At 39.1% G+C, this 18,497-nt stretch overlaps 1 protein-coding gene across 1 annotated transcript in view; it reads left to right on the forward strand.

Annotated features, from left to right (window-relative positions):
- The window catches only part of GOLGA5 (golgin A5), a 34,008-nt gene extending 17,638 nt beyond the window's left edge, over positions 1 to 16,370 (forward strand). Inside the window, 10 exon segments of the mRNA XM_032623282.1 lie at positions 203 to 373; positions 2,804 to 2,932; positions 5,527 to 5,624; positions 10,224 to 10,354; positions 10,357 to 10,415; positions 10,417 to 10,450; positions 12,682 to 12,759; positions 12,762 to 12,786; positions 14,488 to 14,551; positions 15,888 to 16,370. Coding sequence (XP_032479173.1) covers positions 203 to 373; positions 2,804 to 2,932; positions 5,527 to 5,624; positions 10,224 to 10,354; positions 10,357 to 10,415; positions 10,417 to 10,450; positions 12,682 to 12,759; positions 12,762 to 12,786; positions 14,488 to 14,551; positions 15,888 to 15,968 — 870 coding nt within the window. The 3' untranslated portion in view covers positions 15,969 to 16,370.
- Positions 16,371 to 18,497: the final 2,127 nt, after the last annotated feature.

Genomic DNA, 18,497 nt, shown 5'->3' on the forward strand with positions numbered 1-18,497 from the left:
ACAATAACATGGTCCTGGGGACTACAGTCCAAGAACACTGTACAGCAAAGCTCTGTTGCATTTTTATCCCTATGGATTTAACATTCTGTGGACTTTCTCTGGTGGAGAATATAATTGGAATATTCCCATAACAGTTTAATTGGTGTGTGGTAGATGATATTCAGTGTACAAGCTAATCTCTGCTATTCTTTTTTTATGATAGTCTAAAGAAAAATTGATTAACAGCTTAAAGGAAGGATCTGGTTTTGAAGGCCTAGATAGCAGTACTGCAAATAGCGTGGAACTAGAAGAACTTCGGCATGAGAAGGAGATGCAAAGGGAGGAAATACAGAAACTGATGGGCCAGTTACATCAGCTGAGATCTGAATTACAGGTAAGATACATTACTGTTCAGCTTCACAAACAGCCATTTACCCTCAGGTATTAGTAGCTTGAGACATGATGGATTCTGTATTTTGGGGGAAGGGTATTGGTGAAATAATGTATGAAACTTTGGGAATATTAGTTACCATATAGAAGTGAATCTAAAGCAATAGGTTTCTTGTCCATTGATTGACTTAAAGTTATAGGAATAAGAAAGATAGGTAACCAGATTCATTCATTCAGCAAATACTTACCAGGTATTTGCCATGTGCCAGGCATCTTCTAGGCTTAGAGCTATAACAGAGAACCAGACAGTCTTCATATTTATGGACCTAACATTCTAGTGGTTAAAAACAAATTAGATTTGGGCTTGTTTCTAAAACTAGGGTGTTGTCTAACATTAGAATGGGCTTAGGGATGATCTTTTATAGTTTCACACGTAATCTTATAATTTATAGTTTGTGTAATTAATATATTTAATCGAAAGGTAAAATTGGGCCACTTATTTATCTTAAACATGGGGTCTTTGACATAGAAGGGGTCTCTGAGGATGGGAAAGATAAAAGTGTGGGGTAATGAGCCTTCTGTTCTTAAAAAAGAAAAAAAAAAAACAACTTTCTTCCAAGAATACTTATCCATGCATTAACTTAGGGAATTACTGATTTGTAAGATGTACATGAACAACAGTGGCAGGTATGGAAGTTGTGAGAATGGGCTGGCTTGTCTGGGATATGGGTTTGACTGTCAGATCTAGATGCAGATCCTGTATCCTGGCTTTGGCACTTAGCAGATGTGTTACCTTACACCAGGTACCACATCTCACTGAGCCTTAGTTGTCTCATCTGTAGGTTGCAGATGAGAACAAGGTTCTCTTGAGAATAAGGGATACTATGTATAAAGGGCCTAGCATTGTTCCTGACACATAATAGGCTCAGTAAATAGTAGCTGCTATTATTTCTGGGATTTTTTCTTACTGTCCTTTAAAGTGTAGGATCTTTTTTCTCTAAATAATTTTGAATTCCAAAGACTTAAGTCCCATGAATTTGAAATTGAATAAATGCTAAACTTCTTCCTATCTATTCTGTGTCTTTTGTGTGAGATTATGAAAAATATGATTTGTTTTACTTTAATATCTCATCCCTACCCCAGCATCATTGATGACATTGACACATTTTCCTATCCTTTCTCAGGAAGTTCATGAAATTGATAATAAGGACTGTAGGATTAGGTCTGGCAAGATGGAAGAATTGTTAATTATAGCAGCTTTCATTTGCTGAGCACTTCACGTGCCAAGCGCTGCACAGAGCCCTCGACATATGTCCTTTAATTTATTCTGTGCCAGAACCCCGTGAGGGAGATGATGCATTCTCATTTTACAGTTTGAGGAAATTTAGATGCAGAGAAGAAAAGTAACTTGCCATGACTCGTAAAGTAGCAGAGCCAGGATTAGAACCCAGTCTGTCTGATTCCAGGACATGTATCCTTAACCACTGCGCTTACTGCCTATCTCTTGAGAATTCATCGGATTTAGTCAAATTTATAACAAAGATTAGTCTACTTTCTGCTCACCTTGAAAATGGTAGGGAAAAATAATTTAACTTATTGCTGTTTTCCACTAAGTCCACAAAGCTGTGTGAATTTAGAGTATTTTACTGTGGTTATCTGGGAGGATCATTAATCTGTCAGTTCTTTGAAACAATATGCGAAGTGCCAGAGTTTGTGGAGATGAGTATATAACACAATGTACCAAAGATAAAAAGCAAAGTTAAGATGCCAGCTTTTGTTTCATGTAGTACTGTACGAATGGACGTGTGCTTATTAACCCGTAGAGGGAAGATGCAGAAACCCAGAGCAGTGTTCTTTGCCACTAGTGGGTTTCACGGATATCTAGAAGCTGGTTTTTGAGTTTGAATAAGTGAGAATAGTGACACCAAGTGAAGAAGTTAGAGTGAGAAATATGGGAAGATGTGAAAACAGAGGATAGTAATAGAGCTAAAAAAGAAATATACTAACCTCAGGTGATATGAGAGAAAAGTTATTTTACTGTATGTTACTGTATGTTGATACCCACACATGTACAAAAACTAATTATAACCTGCAATTTCAGGAGACTAAGGCAGTGAAGTCCTTTTGATGTTACATTTCTACTCTTGAAATTGTTGCTTTTGAATAGAGATACATCTCCCTGTGAGCTGCTGTCTGCTCACGGTCATTAAACCAGATGGTTTCTGCTGCAGCGTCCTGTCCATCTCTCTCACCATTTGCCGCGTTATATAAGGAGGTGCCAGTTTTTGTGCTCCGTTTAGTCTGCGTCTGTGTCTCATTCATCTTTATCCCCCCAGTGCCTGTTGAGCCCTGTTCACAGCACATAGTCATCACTCAGTAAATACTGAACTGAACAGTTCATTGTTGCTTTCACGTGTACGGTTCATCTTTCTAGGATATGGAGGCGCAGCAGGTTAGTGAAGCAGAATCAGCAAGAGAACAATTACAGGATCTGCAAGACCAAATAGCTGGACAAAAAGCAGCTAAACAGGAACTAGAGGCAGAATTGGACCGACAGAAGCAGGTAAGGATTTTAGATTGATGATTACCTAGGACGACTGTCCACTAGCGGTCATATGAGGAGACTTCTAGTAAAGCAGCTTACTGAAATTCTTAGAGGATGAGCTCAGAGGTCCCTCCTACCTTATTACCAACCCACCCTCCTTGCTGTTTGTTTGTTTTAACAGGTGAAATATAGCGACACAAAATGATTTTGAGACTTGCTTAATACCACACAGCTAATTAGAGAATAGAATAGAATCCAAGATTCCTGTCCCAGAGCCCAGAATTCTTTCTACTGCTCTGTCTGTATTTTATTGTATCTCCTTGTCAGAGTATGTATATTAGAACACTTGAAAACATCAGTCGATTTTTGTATTTTATCAGATTTTTACTTTCTAGAAACAGTAGTAACTTCTATTAATAGAAATATAAATAGCAACATTAGTGCCATAATAGACTGGCTTTTTCTGTTTTGAGAAAAAGGCTTATAACAGACTTTACTTACAAATCATGTTTAAAATTATATTTCATTATTCAATTAGCAGCTGCCTGCTCTCCAAGCCAAATTATTTTACTTCAATGTACTTATATGATAGTTTCAGTACTAACACAGTTAAGCATGTTTACAGTCACATTTTCACAATAAAGATCTATATTTAATATTCGTAACATCTATAATTTACTGAGTAACAACATTGTTATAGGTACTTAGTATACATAATCTTATTTCACCTTCACAATAAAATCACTATTCTCTCCATTTTACAAAAGGGAAAGCTCTGTATATTCCTCAGCACATCACTTACAACGTTTCCAGCTTTGCATATTTATATTCTTTGAAGATTTTTTTCATTAGGATTTATCATTTCTGAAACTGGTTCTATTTTCAGGGAAGTGTTTGTTTTTTATCATGACAGTGATTTCCTGAGTAGTAAGAGAAAAATTCACTGAGTAACAACCTGTAGGGTACATCATAGGCTATCTTAGATAATTTGGTTGTAAGATTAGCTCTCCTTTCAGAAATTGCAATTTTAATTTATTTAAGGAGCTAGTATATATTAAAAGGCAAGATATTGATGTTCTTGATGTTTAGTGAGATAACTTTCATTTTATTATGGCCGATGGTTTTACACATCCACTTGCAGTGCCCTTTTCTAAAATGAGGGAATTAAGTAGAGGAAAGTGGAGCTGAATGTAGCTCTAGGCTATTTATTTAGTAATCAGATGTTCTGGATGGGAAGTATTTAATCTTGGGATTAAATAGTCCTTTAAGTAATTAGTAATTTCAGCCTTAAATTTTATGCTAGCCTAGAGCTTAAAAGAAACTGGGCAAACCTTCTTGTAAATTATGATTCCCCTACCTAACCTAATTACCTTCACTCATTTTCTCTTTTCTCCCTTATCTCAGTTTTCTTAGTCTGTGAAGTGAGCAGGTTGAACTAAATGTCTAAAGTAGTCTCTAGCAGTTTGATTCCATATCACGTTACTTCTTCATACAGCTCCCCTTACTTTGCACCGTTAAACATAATGCTTTTGAAGGTACTTAATGATTTACTCTTTCTTTCCTGGCATTGCTTACGCTTTAATTCTCACCTGACTCTTACCGATCCTGTCCATCGTACAAACTAGTTTGGTGCAGTTGTTAGTGAATTTGGAGGTATTTCTTTTTTCCTCTCTCTGTGTTTTGTCAGTAATGGAGCAAAACAGGTGCAAGATATTGCCTGATAAAAATAAGCCCGTGAAAAGCTGCCCAAAATCATCAGGGGCATGCAAATTGAGAACCACAGTGAGATAGCACTACATGCCCACTATAATAGCCACACTTACAGAGACTGACAGTACCAAATGTTGGAAAGGATGTAGAAGAACTGGAACTCTCTCATATTCCTGTAGGAATGCAAAATGTACAGGTAATTTTGAAAAGCATTCAGAGAACAGTTTGCAGGTTTTCTTCCTTTATGCTAGGCATACACTTATCATATGAGCCAGCAGTTCTGTTCCTACATTTTTCTACCAAGAAAAATGAAAGCATATGACCAATAAAGACTTGTGCTCTGGGACTTCCCCTGGTGGCACAGTGGTTAAGAATCCACCTACCAGTGCAGGGGACTCGGGCTCAAGCCCTGGTCCAGGAAGATCCCACATGCCACAGAGCAGCTAAGCCCTTGCGCCACAACTACTGAGCCTGAGCTCTAGAGCCCATGAGCCACAACTACTGAAGCCCGCGCACCCTGGAACCCGTGCTCTGCAACAAGAAAAGCCACTGCATTGAGAAGCCCACACACTGCAACGAAGAGTAGCCCCCGCTCACACACCACTAGAGAAAAGCCCGCATGCAGCAATGAAGAACCCAACGTAGCCAAAAAATAAATAGATAAATAAATTTATTAAAAAAAAAAAGACTTGTGCTTAGATAGTCATCATATACAAATTGATACATCATGCTGAAGTATTAACTTTTCATCAGATCCCTTGAAGTCTGTTCATTTACTCATTCAGTATACACGCAGCACATATTGATCAAGTGCCTACCTTGTGTCAAGCGTTGTTTCAGGTACTGGAGATGACATAGGGAGCACTGACTTAGCTTTTGTTTATTTGTGCCTCACTTTGTAGGAATTCCACTACATGAAGAAGATCTGTATCGAACAAAGAACACATTGCAAAGCAGAATTAAAGATCGAGAAGATGAAATTCAAAAACTCAGGAATCAGGTATGAAGCAGCATTCACAACTTGGGCAAAGATACCATTGTAAAAACTACATTTTTTTTAGAGATACAGTAGGACTTTCTTTTCCTGTATTTTCACCTGAATCCTATTGTTGGAGTAGTGAGGTAAGTTTATTTTCGATGTGATATAGAATTTTCATCGGATGCCATTTGAGTCTGCATTTGCTGTATTCTAGGCTTGCTTCTTATACAGGTATCTTGTAACCAGTCACCCAAGGAGATGTGAGTTACTCCAGAATTTCATACCATCTAACTTCAGTGGTAGTTTTGCTGATTGCCAGTTTTAACAGTTGTGTTTTCCTAAGAAAAATCCAGCGATACATTTTCTTATTAATAGATCTCTCATTAGAGTCACTAGACCTTTTTATAACTGAAATGTGAAACATAGACAATAACATGTGCCTACCACTCAGATTGCCAGAGTCTTTATCATTAACTGACAAAATCGTGCGTTCACTTACCTGTCATTATACACTGTCCTCTCTTATATTCACATGATTGACTTAATAAATAATGAACTCATTGATCATTTAAATAATTTGCATAAAGATTGACTAGTTCATTTTTCAGTTAGGTGATGACTTTGTTTGAACATGAAAAGTCAAATAATTTTCATTTTTTAAGTTCTTAGACTTCTTAGTAGTCCATAATTTAAAATGTTTAAAAACTTTAAATTTTTATAAGAGTTGGGGACAGCTAACTGATTTTGAGTGTTCCCTTCTCCTTCCCTTTCCTACATTTGTGAAATGATTACAAATGGTAAGATGACTTGCTAACAGAAAATTAAAGGAAAGAAAGGAGCATAAACCATCAATCAGTTTAATGCTTAGGTAACATGCCAATATTTTAAAAATATTTAGTGAGTGCATACTATGTCTAAGATATTGTGGTATTTCTGTTAATCAAGAATTAACCATAGGAGGTTATCTCTGAAAGATTTTTCATCTAAGTAAGAAGGAAGTTGTACAATTTAAAAAGATATCAACCCCTTAATACACTGCAAACAAAACAAAACAAAACCCCACTCAATTAGTGAGTTAAGATATATACTGAATGAACAATAAAAAATGCTATTTCTGCTTATCTTATTACCTTTGGGCCTCCTCGGAGAAAAATATCTTCGTTAAAACATTACATTGCGTGGGAGTTCCCTGGTGGTCCAGTGGTTAGGAGTCTGCCTTCCAGTGCAGGGCACGTGGGTTCGATCCTGGCCGGGGAACTAGGATCCCCATGCTGCGGGGCAACTGGGGCCCGTGTGCTGCAGCTGGTGAGCCTGTGTGCTCTAGAGCCTGCACACCACAAACTAGAGAGAAGCCTGTGCACAGCGATGGAGAGCCCGCTTACCACAACGAAAGATCCCACATGCTACAAAGACCCAATGCAACCAAACAATATAAAAAAAAAAATTACATTGCAGTTTGACTATTTTTCATTCTTTAAAAACTATTTTATGGACTAGATAAAAACTTGTGGAAAAAAATGAACCTTAATCTTTATCCCCTAATTAGACTTGTAAAATTAACAAAAATTGATTTGGAATGAAGCTAGGTGTAGCTACAAAGCTCCTACAAGAATGTATAGGGGAAATCTTCTGCAATTTGGGAGAAGACAGATTTTTTAGGACACAAAAAGCACTACCCTAGACGGAAAGTGATAAAATTGGACTTCATCAAATTAAAAATTTTTGCTTGTCAAGAGACTCCATTACAAAAATGAAGAGAGGTCAGCAACAGACTGGAGGAGCTAGTTACAATGCATAGCACAGCTGGCAGAGGGCTTGTGACCAGGATAGGACTCTTACTGAAACTAAAGAGATGCACAACTACTTTTCTTTTAATGGACAAAAGACTTGGGTGGACAGTTCACAAAAGAAGATTATGAATAGCCAGATAAGAATATAATAGGCGCTCAAAAATCATTAGTCATCAGGGAGATGCAAATTAAAACCTCAGGGAGATACAGCACTCCACACCCGCTAGACTGGCAGAAAGTGGAAAGATGGGCAATGCCACGCGTTGAGGATGTGGTACAGTTGAAAACTGTCATACTCTGCTGGTGGAAGGGTACAGTAGTACAGGCACTTTGGAAAACTGGCTGTTTCTGATGAGGTTAACAACATACATCTACCTATAGCCTCAGATATTTACTCAGTCTAAGTGAAGCCATATGCCCACAAAAAAGACTTGTACAAGAATATTTGTAGTGGCTTTGTTCATAAATAGCCCAAACTGGAAACAACTGAAGTGTCTGTCCAACAAGTATGTGGGGGCTTCCCTGGTGGCGCAGGTTAAGAATCCGCCTGCCAATGCAGGGGACACGGGTTCGAGCCCTGGTCTGGGAGGATCCCACATGCTGCGGAGCAGCTAGCCCGTGCGCCACAACTGCTGAGCCTGCGTGCCACGACTACTGAAGCCCGCACGCCTAGAGCCCGTGCTCCGCAATAAGAGAAGCACCACAATGAGAAGCCCACGCACAACACAGAGTAGCCCTCGCTCGCCACAGCTAGAGAAAAGCCTGTGCACAGCAACAAAGACCCAACGCAGCCAAAGATTAATTAATTAAAAAAAAAAAGTACGTGGATAAACACATTGCATACTACTCAGCGATAAAAAGAAACTACTGATACAACAACATGGATAAATCTTTTTATTTTTTAGTTTTTTTAAAAATTATTTTATTTTTGGCTGCATTGGGTCTTTGTTACTGCATGTGGGCTTTTCTCTAGCTGCGGCGAGCGGGGGCTACTCTTCGTTGTGGTGTGCGGGGCTTCTCTTTGTGGTGGCTTCTCTTGTGGAGCATGGGCTCTAGGCACGCAGGCTTCAGTAGTTGTGGCGCATGGGTGTCAGTAATTGTGGTGCGCAGGCTCAGTAGTTGTGACTCACAGGCTCTAGAGCGCAGGCTCAGTAGTTGTGGTGCACGGGCTTAGTTGCTTTGCGGCATGTGGGATCTTTCTGGGCTCGAACCCATGTCTCCTGCGTTGGCAGGCGGATTCTTAACCACCGCGCCACCAGAGAAGCCCCAGATAAATCTTTTTAAAAAGCCACACACAAAAGTGAACATACCGTATGATTCCATTTATAGGAAATTCAAGAAAAGGCAAAACTAAATTCTGGTTATAGAAAGCAGAGCAGTGTTGTCTGGGAGTGATGGAAATATTCTGTGTTTTTATCTGGGTGTTGGTTGCACAGTTAATACGTTTGTTGAAACTCATTTTATACTTAAGATCTGGGTGTTTCACTGAATGTAAATTTTGCCTCAACTAAAAAATATTGAAGTGTGGAGTAAGTAGATTGGGGATCACAGTACAATCTTAAAATTGAGCATTCCCTTTTAATAGTAAGTAACTCTTAGTTTATACTCAATATAATTCCATTTCGTAGTTACTTATTGTAGACCTAGCCCTGCAATTAATTTGTGGGAGTGCTGTAAGCGGTTTAGAAGGAAGGAAGCTTGATGGATTTATTGTGTCGATCGTTTCACAGTGTATACAAATTTCAAATCATTAAGTTGTATACCTGAAACTAAAAGTCAGCTATACCTCAATGTAGTTTGTAGTTTGCCCTAGGTTGTAGCTAAGAAGGGGCAGAGCTGGGGTTTTCAGCTTAGATCAGTCTCTCGGCCTCTTTTCCAGACTGTGTTGATGCAGACAGTGATTCTTGCCCTCACAGAGCTGACTGGCAGTTTCATTGAGGAGGCAAAATTGTTACCATAGTGAAGCTAAATGCCAAGATAGTCAGTAGGAGTCTAAAAGAAGGCTGAGATCAGCTCAGGCTGGAGTAGTTGGAAAGGGCTTCAAGGAAGAGGCTTTGAAGGGAGGCAGAGCCTGGAGAAGAGAAGGGGACTGGGGAGAAGAGAAGGGGACTGGGTTTGCCCAAAAGGGAAAATTTGAACAGCAGAGCAGAGGCCAAATGGGAGCAGAGGAAGATGATACAGGTGAGAGCAAATAGAACATGGAATGAAGTTATTAAGGAGCAACTGTCAGCCAGACCCTACTAGGAAAGTTCTCCTTTCATATCCCAAAGTGCCATGTGCAAAAGGCACTCTTGTCCTCACAGGTGAGCAAACAGATTGGGGGAAGTGTAGCAACTTGTCCAAGGTCAGGTAGCTAGGAAATTGCAGTGCAGAGATTGTGGTTTTTGCAGTGCACCACAACTGTTGACTTACGGAGGGTTTTGAATCCAGGTTGAGAAGCTTGAACTGTGTCCCGTGTACCAGTGCTTTCAAATGTTTTTGACTGTGATGACATAGCAAGAAATACAATTTAAGTCATGTCTCTATACTCACACACACTTACACGTATAAAAACCAAAACAGAAGTTTCACAAAAGAATACTCTCACGACACTGTATGCTGTGCCCTCTATGTACTATTCTGTTCTGTTTTTTTAAATGCAACTGTGACCCACCAAATTGATTTCATGGTCCACTAATACAGTTTGAAAATCGCTTCTGTAGATGGTGAAAGAATCGTAGTTTTGAGAAATCATTTAATGCCACGGTTTACCTGTGGGAATGTAGTAACGTGGTTTCTGTGTTGTGTGCCTTTCATTTATGTAGTAATCTTATGATACTTTGCCTTTCAGCTTACCGAATAAAGCTTTAAGCAACAGCAGTCAGTCTGAGTTAGAAAACCGACTCCATCAGCTGACAGAGACTCTCATCCAGAAGCAGACTATGCTGGAGAGCCTCAGCACAGAGAAGAACTCTCTGGTCTTCCACTGGAGCGCCTTGAGCACCAAATGAACTCCGCCACTGGAAGCAGTAGTAATGGGTCCTTCTATTAACATGTCTGGAGTTGACGGTGGTGAAGGTAAAAAAATAAATAAATAATAGGGAATCTCAAAAGAATATTTCATTGCCTTAATTTTCAATGTTGCTAATTCAAACATGATTTGAAAAGTTACAGAAAGACCATTTTTGTTTAAAAAGAAGCTTTATCTAACAAAGCAGCCACTTTTCTTGAGGCCTGGGCTATGCACTGTTGATATGATCGTTAATGAACTGGACAATGGGCTGATTACTATCCCACACTGGTTTCGAACCTGGAGAAGAAGGCCCAGGACACTTAGCAGGGTGGTGAGGACAAATAATTCAGTTGAGAGGGGCTTTCAGGAATCTTAAAGTAAGACTTGCTTTAATAAACATATTATTAATATTAAAGTTAATACATAGTCACATGAGTATATCTGTGCTCTATAATTTTAATGGAGAAATGTATAGATTCTCAAAATACATGATCAAGAAGAATATTGAAGATTTTAGCATAAGTTTCAACAGATTGGGGTTTTTAATCTTAGAACTTCATAACTACTTTGACTACAAAGTAGTCATTCAACAAATCTTAGTTCTTTGGCTTTAACATTTTAGAACTTTTTTCAAATAACATGTTATTTTATATATTTTTTTTAATAACACAGTCTCAGTATAAAAAGAAATGCAAAAAAAAAGGAAATTAAAATCACTTGATAATCTGTTGCCCTCAGGTAACATTTTGGAACATCTTTGTCCAGACGTTTTTCCTATATATGTTTGCAGTACTTGTTTTATTGATTTTTAATTTTTTCATATTAATATATTTTAATAATATATTTCATACAATATGTATATATTGCTTTATAGAAATTTATCACATGAAAATACTGTAGTTTGTTTAATCAGTTCCTTATTGTTGGAGATTGATAACTGATCAGAAGTGAATTGTTGGGTCAATAAGTACACACATTCAAAGGCTTTTGATTCTTGTTCCCGAAATCAAGCAAATAATTATGAAGTGCCCCACTCGGTATCAGGTGCTGTTGCAGAGATACAGTGGCCAACAAGAGGCCAAACTCTCTGCCCCATAGATCTCACATTCTGGTGTCATGGGGGAATACAGGGGAGGAGACAGGCAGTAAACAAGTGGTATGAGCTGGAGATATGTGCTACAGAGGGAATGGAGCAGAGAAAGATGTGCAGGGTGCCACACGTGAGGAGGGGATAATAATTTAAACAGGGTAGTCAAGGAAGACCTTGTTGAAAAGGTGGCATTATATTAAAGTCCCAAAGGAAGTCAGGTAGTAGACTATGACGAGATCTACAGAAGAGTGTTCCAAGCAGAGAGAAGTGCAAAGGACCTGAGGCAGGAGTATAGCTGGCATATTGCAGGAGACCAGTGCAGCTGGAGTAGACTGAATGAGGGGCCAGAACTTGGAGGAGGCTGTTTAGGTCTGTATAAGGACTTTACTCTGAATGAAGTCGGAGCCATAGAAGGGTCTTGAGAGGGGTAACTGAGGCTGACCTGTATATTTTAACAAGGATGTCTCTGGCTGCTGTGTCAGAGTAGACTGCAGAGAGCTAAGCACTGAGGCAGGGAGACCAGGGAGGGGCATGGTATTAACCCATGTAAGACATGCTGGTGACTCAGACCAGAGTGGGGATGGAGGGGGTGGGTTCAGGATTTGTTTTAAAGGAAAGCAGGTGAAATTTGCGGGCAGATCAGATGTGGAGTTTGAGAGAAAAGGAGTTAAAGGTTTTGGAAAAGTGGAGTTGTGTACTGAGATGGGGAAAACTGCAGGAAGAGAAGGTTGGCAGCAAGGGCAGGCGATCAGGATACAGTGTGCGGTGTGCTAAGTTGAGATGTCTACTAGACATCCAGATGGAAATGGAAGGGTGATGGACGAGCCTGGAGTTGGAGGTGGGCTGGGCTGGAGATGCGAATTTGGGAGTTACCAGCTTTGTAGAAAGGGTGTGTGGGCCTCACTCCTGCGGGCCCAGGACGAAAGTGCCCATTAATGCTGCCTCTCACCAATACTTGGTAAACTCTGATTTTTGCTAATTTCATAGGAAAATAATTTTCTTAGTTTTTGAATTTTGATTTTTGGCGGGTATGGAAGTTTACATATTTAAACTGTCTTTTTTTTTAATGTTTTCACCTTTGGTTATTGCTTAAGAAGTTGACCTTGAGAATTCTTCCATATGTACATAAGGTATATTCAACTGTATTTTGTTAGAAAGTTGACTTTGGTGTCTGTACGTTAATTACTTATTTTCTTGTTTAAACAGGCACACGTCTGCGAAACGTTCCTGTTCTTTTTACCGACACAGAAACTAATCTGGCAGGAATGTATGGAAAAGTCCGCAAGCTGCTAGTTCAATTGACCAGTTTAGGTAAGCAGTGCCAGCACCAGTGAGTGACGGACCATATTTTTGTAACATTCTCCAGTGATTTCAGTCATAGTGAGTCCTGTCCAGCAGACCTGATATTGATTGATTGATTGACTGCGCCATGCGGCTTGCGGGACTAGTTTCCTCACCAGGGATTGAAACCGGCCCCCTGCAGTAGAAGCGCGGAGTCCTAACCACTGGGCAAACCAGGGAATTCCCAAGCTGATTTTTTTTTTAAATACTTATTTATTTATTTGGCTGCACCAGTCTTAGTTGCGGCAACGCAGGATCTTCGTTGCAGCATACGGGATGTTTAGTTGCGGCACGTGGGATCTTTTTTAGTTGTGGCATGCAGGATCTAGTTCCCTGACCAGGGGATTAAACCCGGGCCCCCTGCCTTGGGAGCCCGGAGTCTGAACCACTGGACCACCAGGGAAGTCCCCCAAGCTGATATTTCAGTGTCATGAAATTGCTTTAAGAGGTCTGCCAGTACCTGTGTCTTGTTGAAGGTGTTTAACCTCTGATCATTTCTCTTCTTTCTGTAATAACTCTGTTTGAAAACTCATTAAATTTCATTGAGAAAGCCTGTATCATGTAAATGCATCCATTTGAATGTTTTATCTCCTTACTTCATCATATGATTAGAATAAAAGATGCCACTATATATAAATGAATAGTACTTATTTTCATATATATTTTATATATACTGTATAAATAACAATTTATATATATGTTATATATATTTATAAATAAAACTTTTATACTAGTAGTCATCCACCTTATAAGAAAGTGTTTTACCAGTATATGTGTATAGCCTTGATAAAGTTCATATCTAAATAACCTACTAAACTCTCTTGCCTTTTAGTTTTTATAATTAACATAGTTGAAATGAATTGCTGCCTAACAGAAACAGTCTCTTCTTACCTTTTTGTGTCAGAATAGAGCTGTGGTGTTAAAAATGAGGATGATTTACTAACTTGGATTCCTGAAGCCATGAGCCTTGGATGCCATAGTCACTGTCTCCACACTACTGAGCACATCTATTTCAACTATTAATGTATTCAACATACATATTAATTTTTAGAGAACATATATGCAAGGCAAGGCATTGTGCTAGGGGTAGTGAAAGAAGCAGAAGGGCGTAGAAGAAAGGTGTATCTGTACATGTATCCGTCTTAGGGAAAAAATGTTGCAGAAAGGCATAGTAATAGGTCTGGACATCATAATGCTTCCCACTCTTAAAGTGTTTACTTGAGTTTCTGTAGTTGGGAGCCTTTTAGAAGTTTGTGTCCATGCTGAAGCTCCCAGATTAGCTATTTACGGGTTCATTCCAACTAGACTCTTTTTTCCTATTCATGTGTTCATACTTGCCTTTGGTTCCTAAAAGAAAAATGATTGCTAGAGGGACCAAGTTTGCCTTCTACAGTTGTAGCTGAAGAATTAAGAGGAATAGCTTGTGCTAAAAGCTTAGCAGTCAATCCCCAAATAATGATAAAAGTATTTGTGCACTGCTGTGATATTTTATATGGTTATTTCAAGTAATCATTTAACAATCTACTATAAAAGAGAAATAATCTGTCTTTTGTGGTAGCCACATAAATAGTTTAAATGAGTAAAGTCTTAAAAAACATGATGAGATGTTACCACAGGAACATGTTTTGAGTGTAACTCTCTCCTCTCTCTCCTCCCCTACCACTTGCACAGCATCCGTCTGGGAATTTTTCTCCGAAGATACCCCATAGCACGAGTTTTTGTAATTATATATATGGTAAGTAAACTTGTTTGCAAAAACAGTGCTGCATTTGATTTTTAACTAGTTTTTTTCAGCTGCTGATCTTTTTGACTAAACTTTTAGCAATCAATTTTGAAAGAGAATAGAACTCATTTTTGGTGATTAAGGTTTTTTTTCTTAAAGTATGCAAGTAATGTTGATAATTCATTATGTCTAAAAACTAAATTGCTTGAAGGCTTTTCCGACAGTAAAACTAACCGTAGTGCAGTTTAATGATTACCTTTATTTCTAAGCCCCTCCAGTGATACAATACAAAACAATTGATTTCATTTTTATCTTGAAGTAAAGTTTAATTATTTCCATGTGTTTTGCTTTATTTCCTAAAGGGATCTCAAAGGTGATGTATTTTCTTTCTTAGATTTCTTAGCTCTAATAAAATGGTTACCATAGTTTGGGATGCCGTGTCATATCTTCTGTGAGCCTAAAAAGCCCACTGACTGTTCTGAGTGGGGATGTCTAAAAGTAGTTGAACTGAATTAAGACGGGCAGTTTTCTTGAGAAGAAATAAAAGCATACTTAGAAATTTCCCTGTGAGCCACTAGAGGGAAGAGTTACTCCTTTAAACAGAAAGGTTTTAAGATGAGGGGAATGGGGAGAGCGAAAGAAAAAAAATTGAATGGCATCAGAAAGGATTCAGAACATGCCCACATCTGGGTGGGGAGATTATGAGGAACACAGGCACCCTCTGTCAGCATGAGATGAGATGTTGCACTTCTCGTGTGCAAGGCACTTCGTGATGGAACCTCATCATGTCAGCACCACCATGAGGGAGTTAGTGGAAATGTATCACTGCAGGTCCTGTTCTGGACCCTAAATCGACCTCTGAAACCGGACACATTATTCCTGTCAAGAATGTCTTCCCATCTCCTCTTCACCAAATCATGGCTAAACCCTCTTTCAAAACACCAACCACAACTCTGTTCTAAAAAGCCTTTCTAGCCAACTTCATGTATACCTAGCAGTTTTAATCAGGCCATCTACTCAGCATTGTAATCCCCTGATGGGTTCGGTATGTGTACGTGTGCATGTTGTGAATGTGTTCAAGACTTTGCCCCTCTCAACTGAGAATGCTGTAGGTATTGTAGCTCTTTATTACCTTCCATTGCACTTTTTAGTTCATTTGACTGTACAGTTGTTTCTTCCTTGTTTATCCAGTAAACACGTACGGCACGCCTGCACTGTTGCAGACACACTAGCCACAGGAATACAGAGACAAGCGAGACATAGCTCCTGCCCTCAGTGCACTGCACAGTGGGCCTTCAGGGAGGACTGATTTATTGGCTAATCCATAAATTGTTTTTCCTTTCTTCAGGCTTTGCTTCACCTCTGGGTCATGATTGTCCTGTTGACTTACACACCAGAAATGCACCATGACCAACCACATGGCAAATGAACTGAGCCAGGTTGTTTTGGTGATCGGCCATCTCTCTCCAGTTTTGGGGTCTGCAGAAGGGTCACTTGCCTGAAATTCCTGAGAAGGGTACACAAGACTATTTTATCACTACAGGCTTTTAACTTTTTAAGTTATTATACAAGTACTCTGCTACCAAAATCTTCTTCTGATTTCCTTCAAATGGTAAGAGTTTCTAAAAACAAAAATAATCTAACGAGCTCAGCTCTTGCTTTTTCTGAGGTCAGGGGCTCAGTGTATATGTGCATACACACGGAGATGCTGGGGGTGTCTGCCTCTGTACAGACCATCCTGTATTTTAGGTGACACTCGTTATGGGTTATAATCAGGGAAACTAATTGTATTTAGTGATATAAATAAAATGTTTTCTTTTTGATAATTCAATCTGCTTTGTATTTTCATATATTTAACTTTGCAAATGTAGATTTACTTTTACGTTGTTAAATGCTTGATTGGTATAAATCTTTCTATAAATACGTAAGTAAAATTTACTGTGCATTTTTCTTTTAAAAATAATAATTTTTCACTCCCATTTAAACAAGACCTTTCCAGATCGGCGTTCACGAGCAGAGCCAGAAATCAGAGCTGATGCCACTTGTAATTGCATTAGTGGTGTGTGTGCTTCTTTTCCTCCCCCTCCCACCCCACATGCTGTCTTCCTTTAATTCTTATTCGTTCATCCATTGTCTTCCTTCACCTCTTTTCCTTTTCTCTAGCCTATACCTTGGGTGAGCTCAGGACATCCATAGCCCCTCTGATAGCATTTAGGAATCAAATTTGGTTTAACACCCTTTGTGTTTTTAAAATACTCCAAGGCAGAGACTATATAGAGTTATTCTTTGACAAGGGACATTTTCTTTGCCTGAAGTCCAGTATAATGTCTGTTTTGGCTTTCCTTGTCATCTACATGTCTGAATTCTCATTTTGTCCATGCCAGGCACTGGCAGTCTCTCTTCATATATAATTGGCATATGTAGATCCTGGGCTGGGCAAAGGGTATAGTCCTTCCTGTCAGGAATGCCTTTGCAGTAGCCTGCTGGTGCCTAACAGAAAACCTGACCAGCTTCTATTCTTAATGATATTTATACTATGACTTTAATTGTCCTATAAATTCTTCAAAAGTTTTGGTATGCTAGATGTATATGTTTCTTATTTTTCATCAGAGAATGAAGTTTTAAAGGTCATCTTAGGTGTGTTTGGGCTTTATTCCAATTTAACATGAATGAAAAGGGTAGAGAGTTCTATACCATCTAAAAGTGGATATGAGATTTTGGAGGGCCGGGTAGAGACATGTTATTAAATCTACATGTCATAGTTTTGTTTTTTTTTTTAATTAATTATTTTTGGCTGCGTTGGGTCTGTTGCTGCGCACAGGCTTTCTCTAGTTGCAGCAGCAGGGGCTACTCGTCATTGTGGTGCAGGGGCTTCTCATTGCGGTGGCTTCTCTTGTTATGGAGCACGGTCTCTAGGAGTACGGGCTTCAGTAGTTGTGGTGCGCGGGCTTCAGTAGTTGTGGCTCACGGGCTCTAGAGCGCAGGCTCAGTAATTGCGGCGCACGGGCTTAGTTGCTCCACGGTATGTGGGATCATCCCCGACCAGGACTCAAACCCGTGTCCCCTGCATTGGCAGGCGGATTCTTAACCACTTCGCCACCAGGGATGTCCCTAGATGTCATAGTTCTTCTTCAGGTGTGATAGCCTATTCGAGTCTGAGCTGTGAAGTCACGTCTTATCTCAAACAGAGTGAAGAGTTTAGACTTATTAATATCTTTTAAAGGTTTTTTTTTTTTCTCTTCTAATTTGGAACCATTTCCGGAAAATGATTAAAACCAGGCTACATACTTAAGATGGAAAATGGCACCTGCTTCATCATCGTGTATTGCCAGACTTCCCGTCTCTGCATGTCCTCCTGGTTTTTGTTGGGATGGCTCTAAATCTTTTGTTCAGTTTTTATGCATTCTTGGCTTTGGAAATAGTTTGACAAAGTGTTTCTGAGATTATTTTTCTGAAGTTACTTAAATCTTTAATTGACTTTCAGTTTCTGTATTCTTGACCACTAACACACTAGGGGATTTTTAAAAGTCTCCCATTCACTTATCCTCAAATAACATGAAACCTTCTTGACTTACTTAAAAGGATTGTGTGAAAGCTGAATTTTTTTCTTCTCAATGTACTGCTTTGTATTTATAGCTATCAGTTGGAAAATAAGATCATTTTATTATCTTAAGATTTCCCTTTCTCTAGACTTTGTGCTTTCTAAAACCTACCATTTCTATTGTTGCAGAACAGAAACTTCAAAGGAAAAGCATGAGTTGTTAAAACGTGGAACTGTGTCTACCCTGGTTAGTTTTGTCGTTAAGGGAATAATGTCTGGGGCTGGACATTCTAGCCTTCATTTAGGAAGACTTATATACAACTCACCCTGGAGGGGAAAAAAACCAACCTACTCAAATATGCCTCGCTGGGCTCCAGCTCCCTACTTTAGGAGGTCAGCTGTATTGGAAAAGGCCAG

The sequence above is a fragment of the Phocoena sinus genome, chromosome 2 (genome assembly GCF_008692025.1).
Source record: "Phocoena sinus isolate mPhoSin1 chromosome 2, mPhoSin1.pri, whole genome shotgun sequence".
NCBI classification, from domain to species: domain Eukaryota; kingdom Metazoa; phylum Chordata; class Mammalia; order Artiodactyla; family Phocoenidae; genus Phocoena; species Phocoena sinus.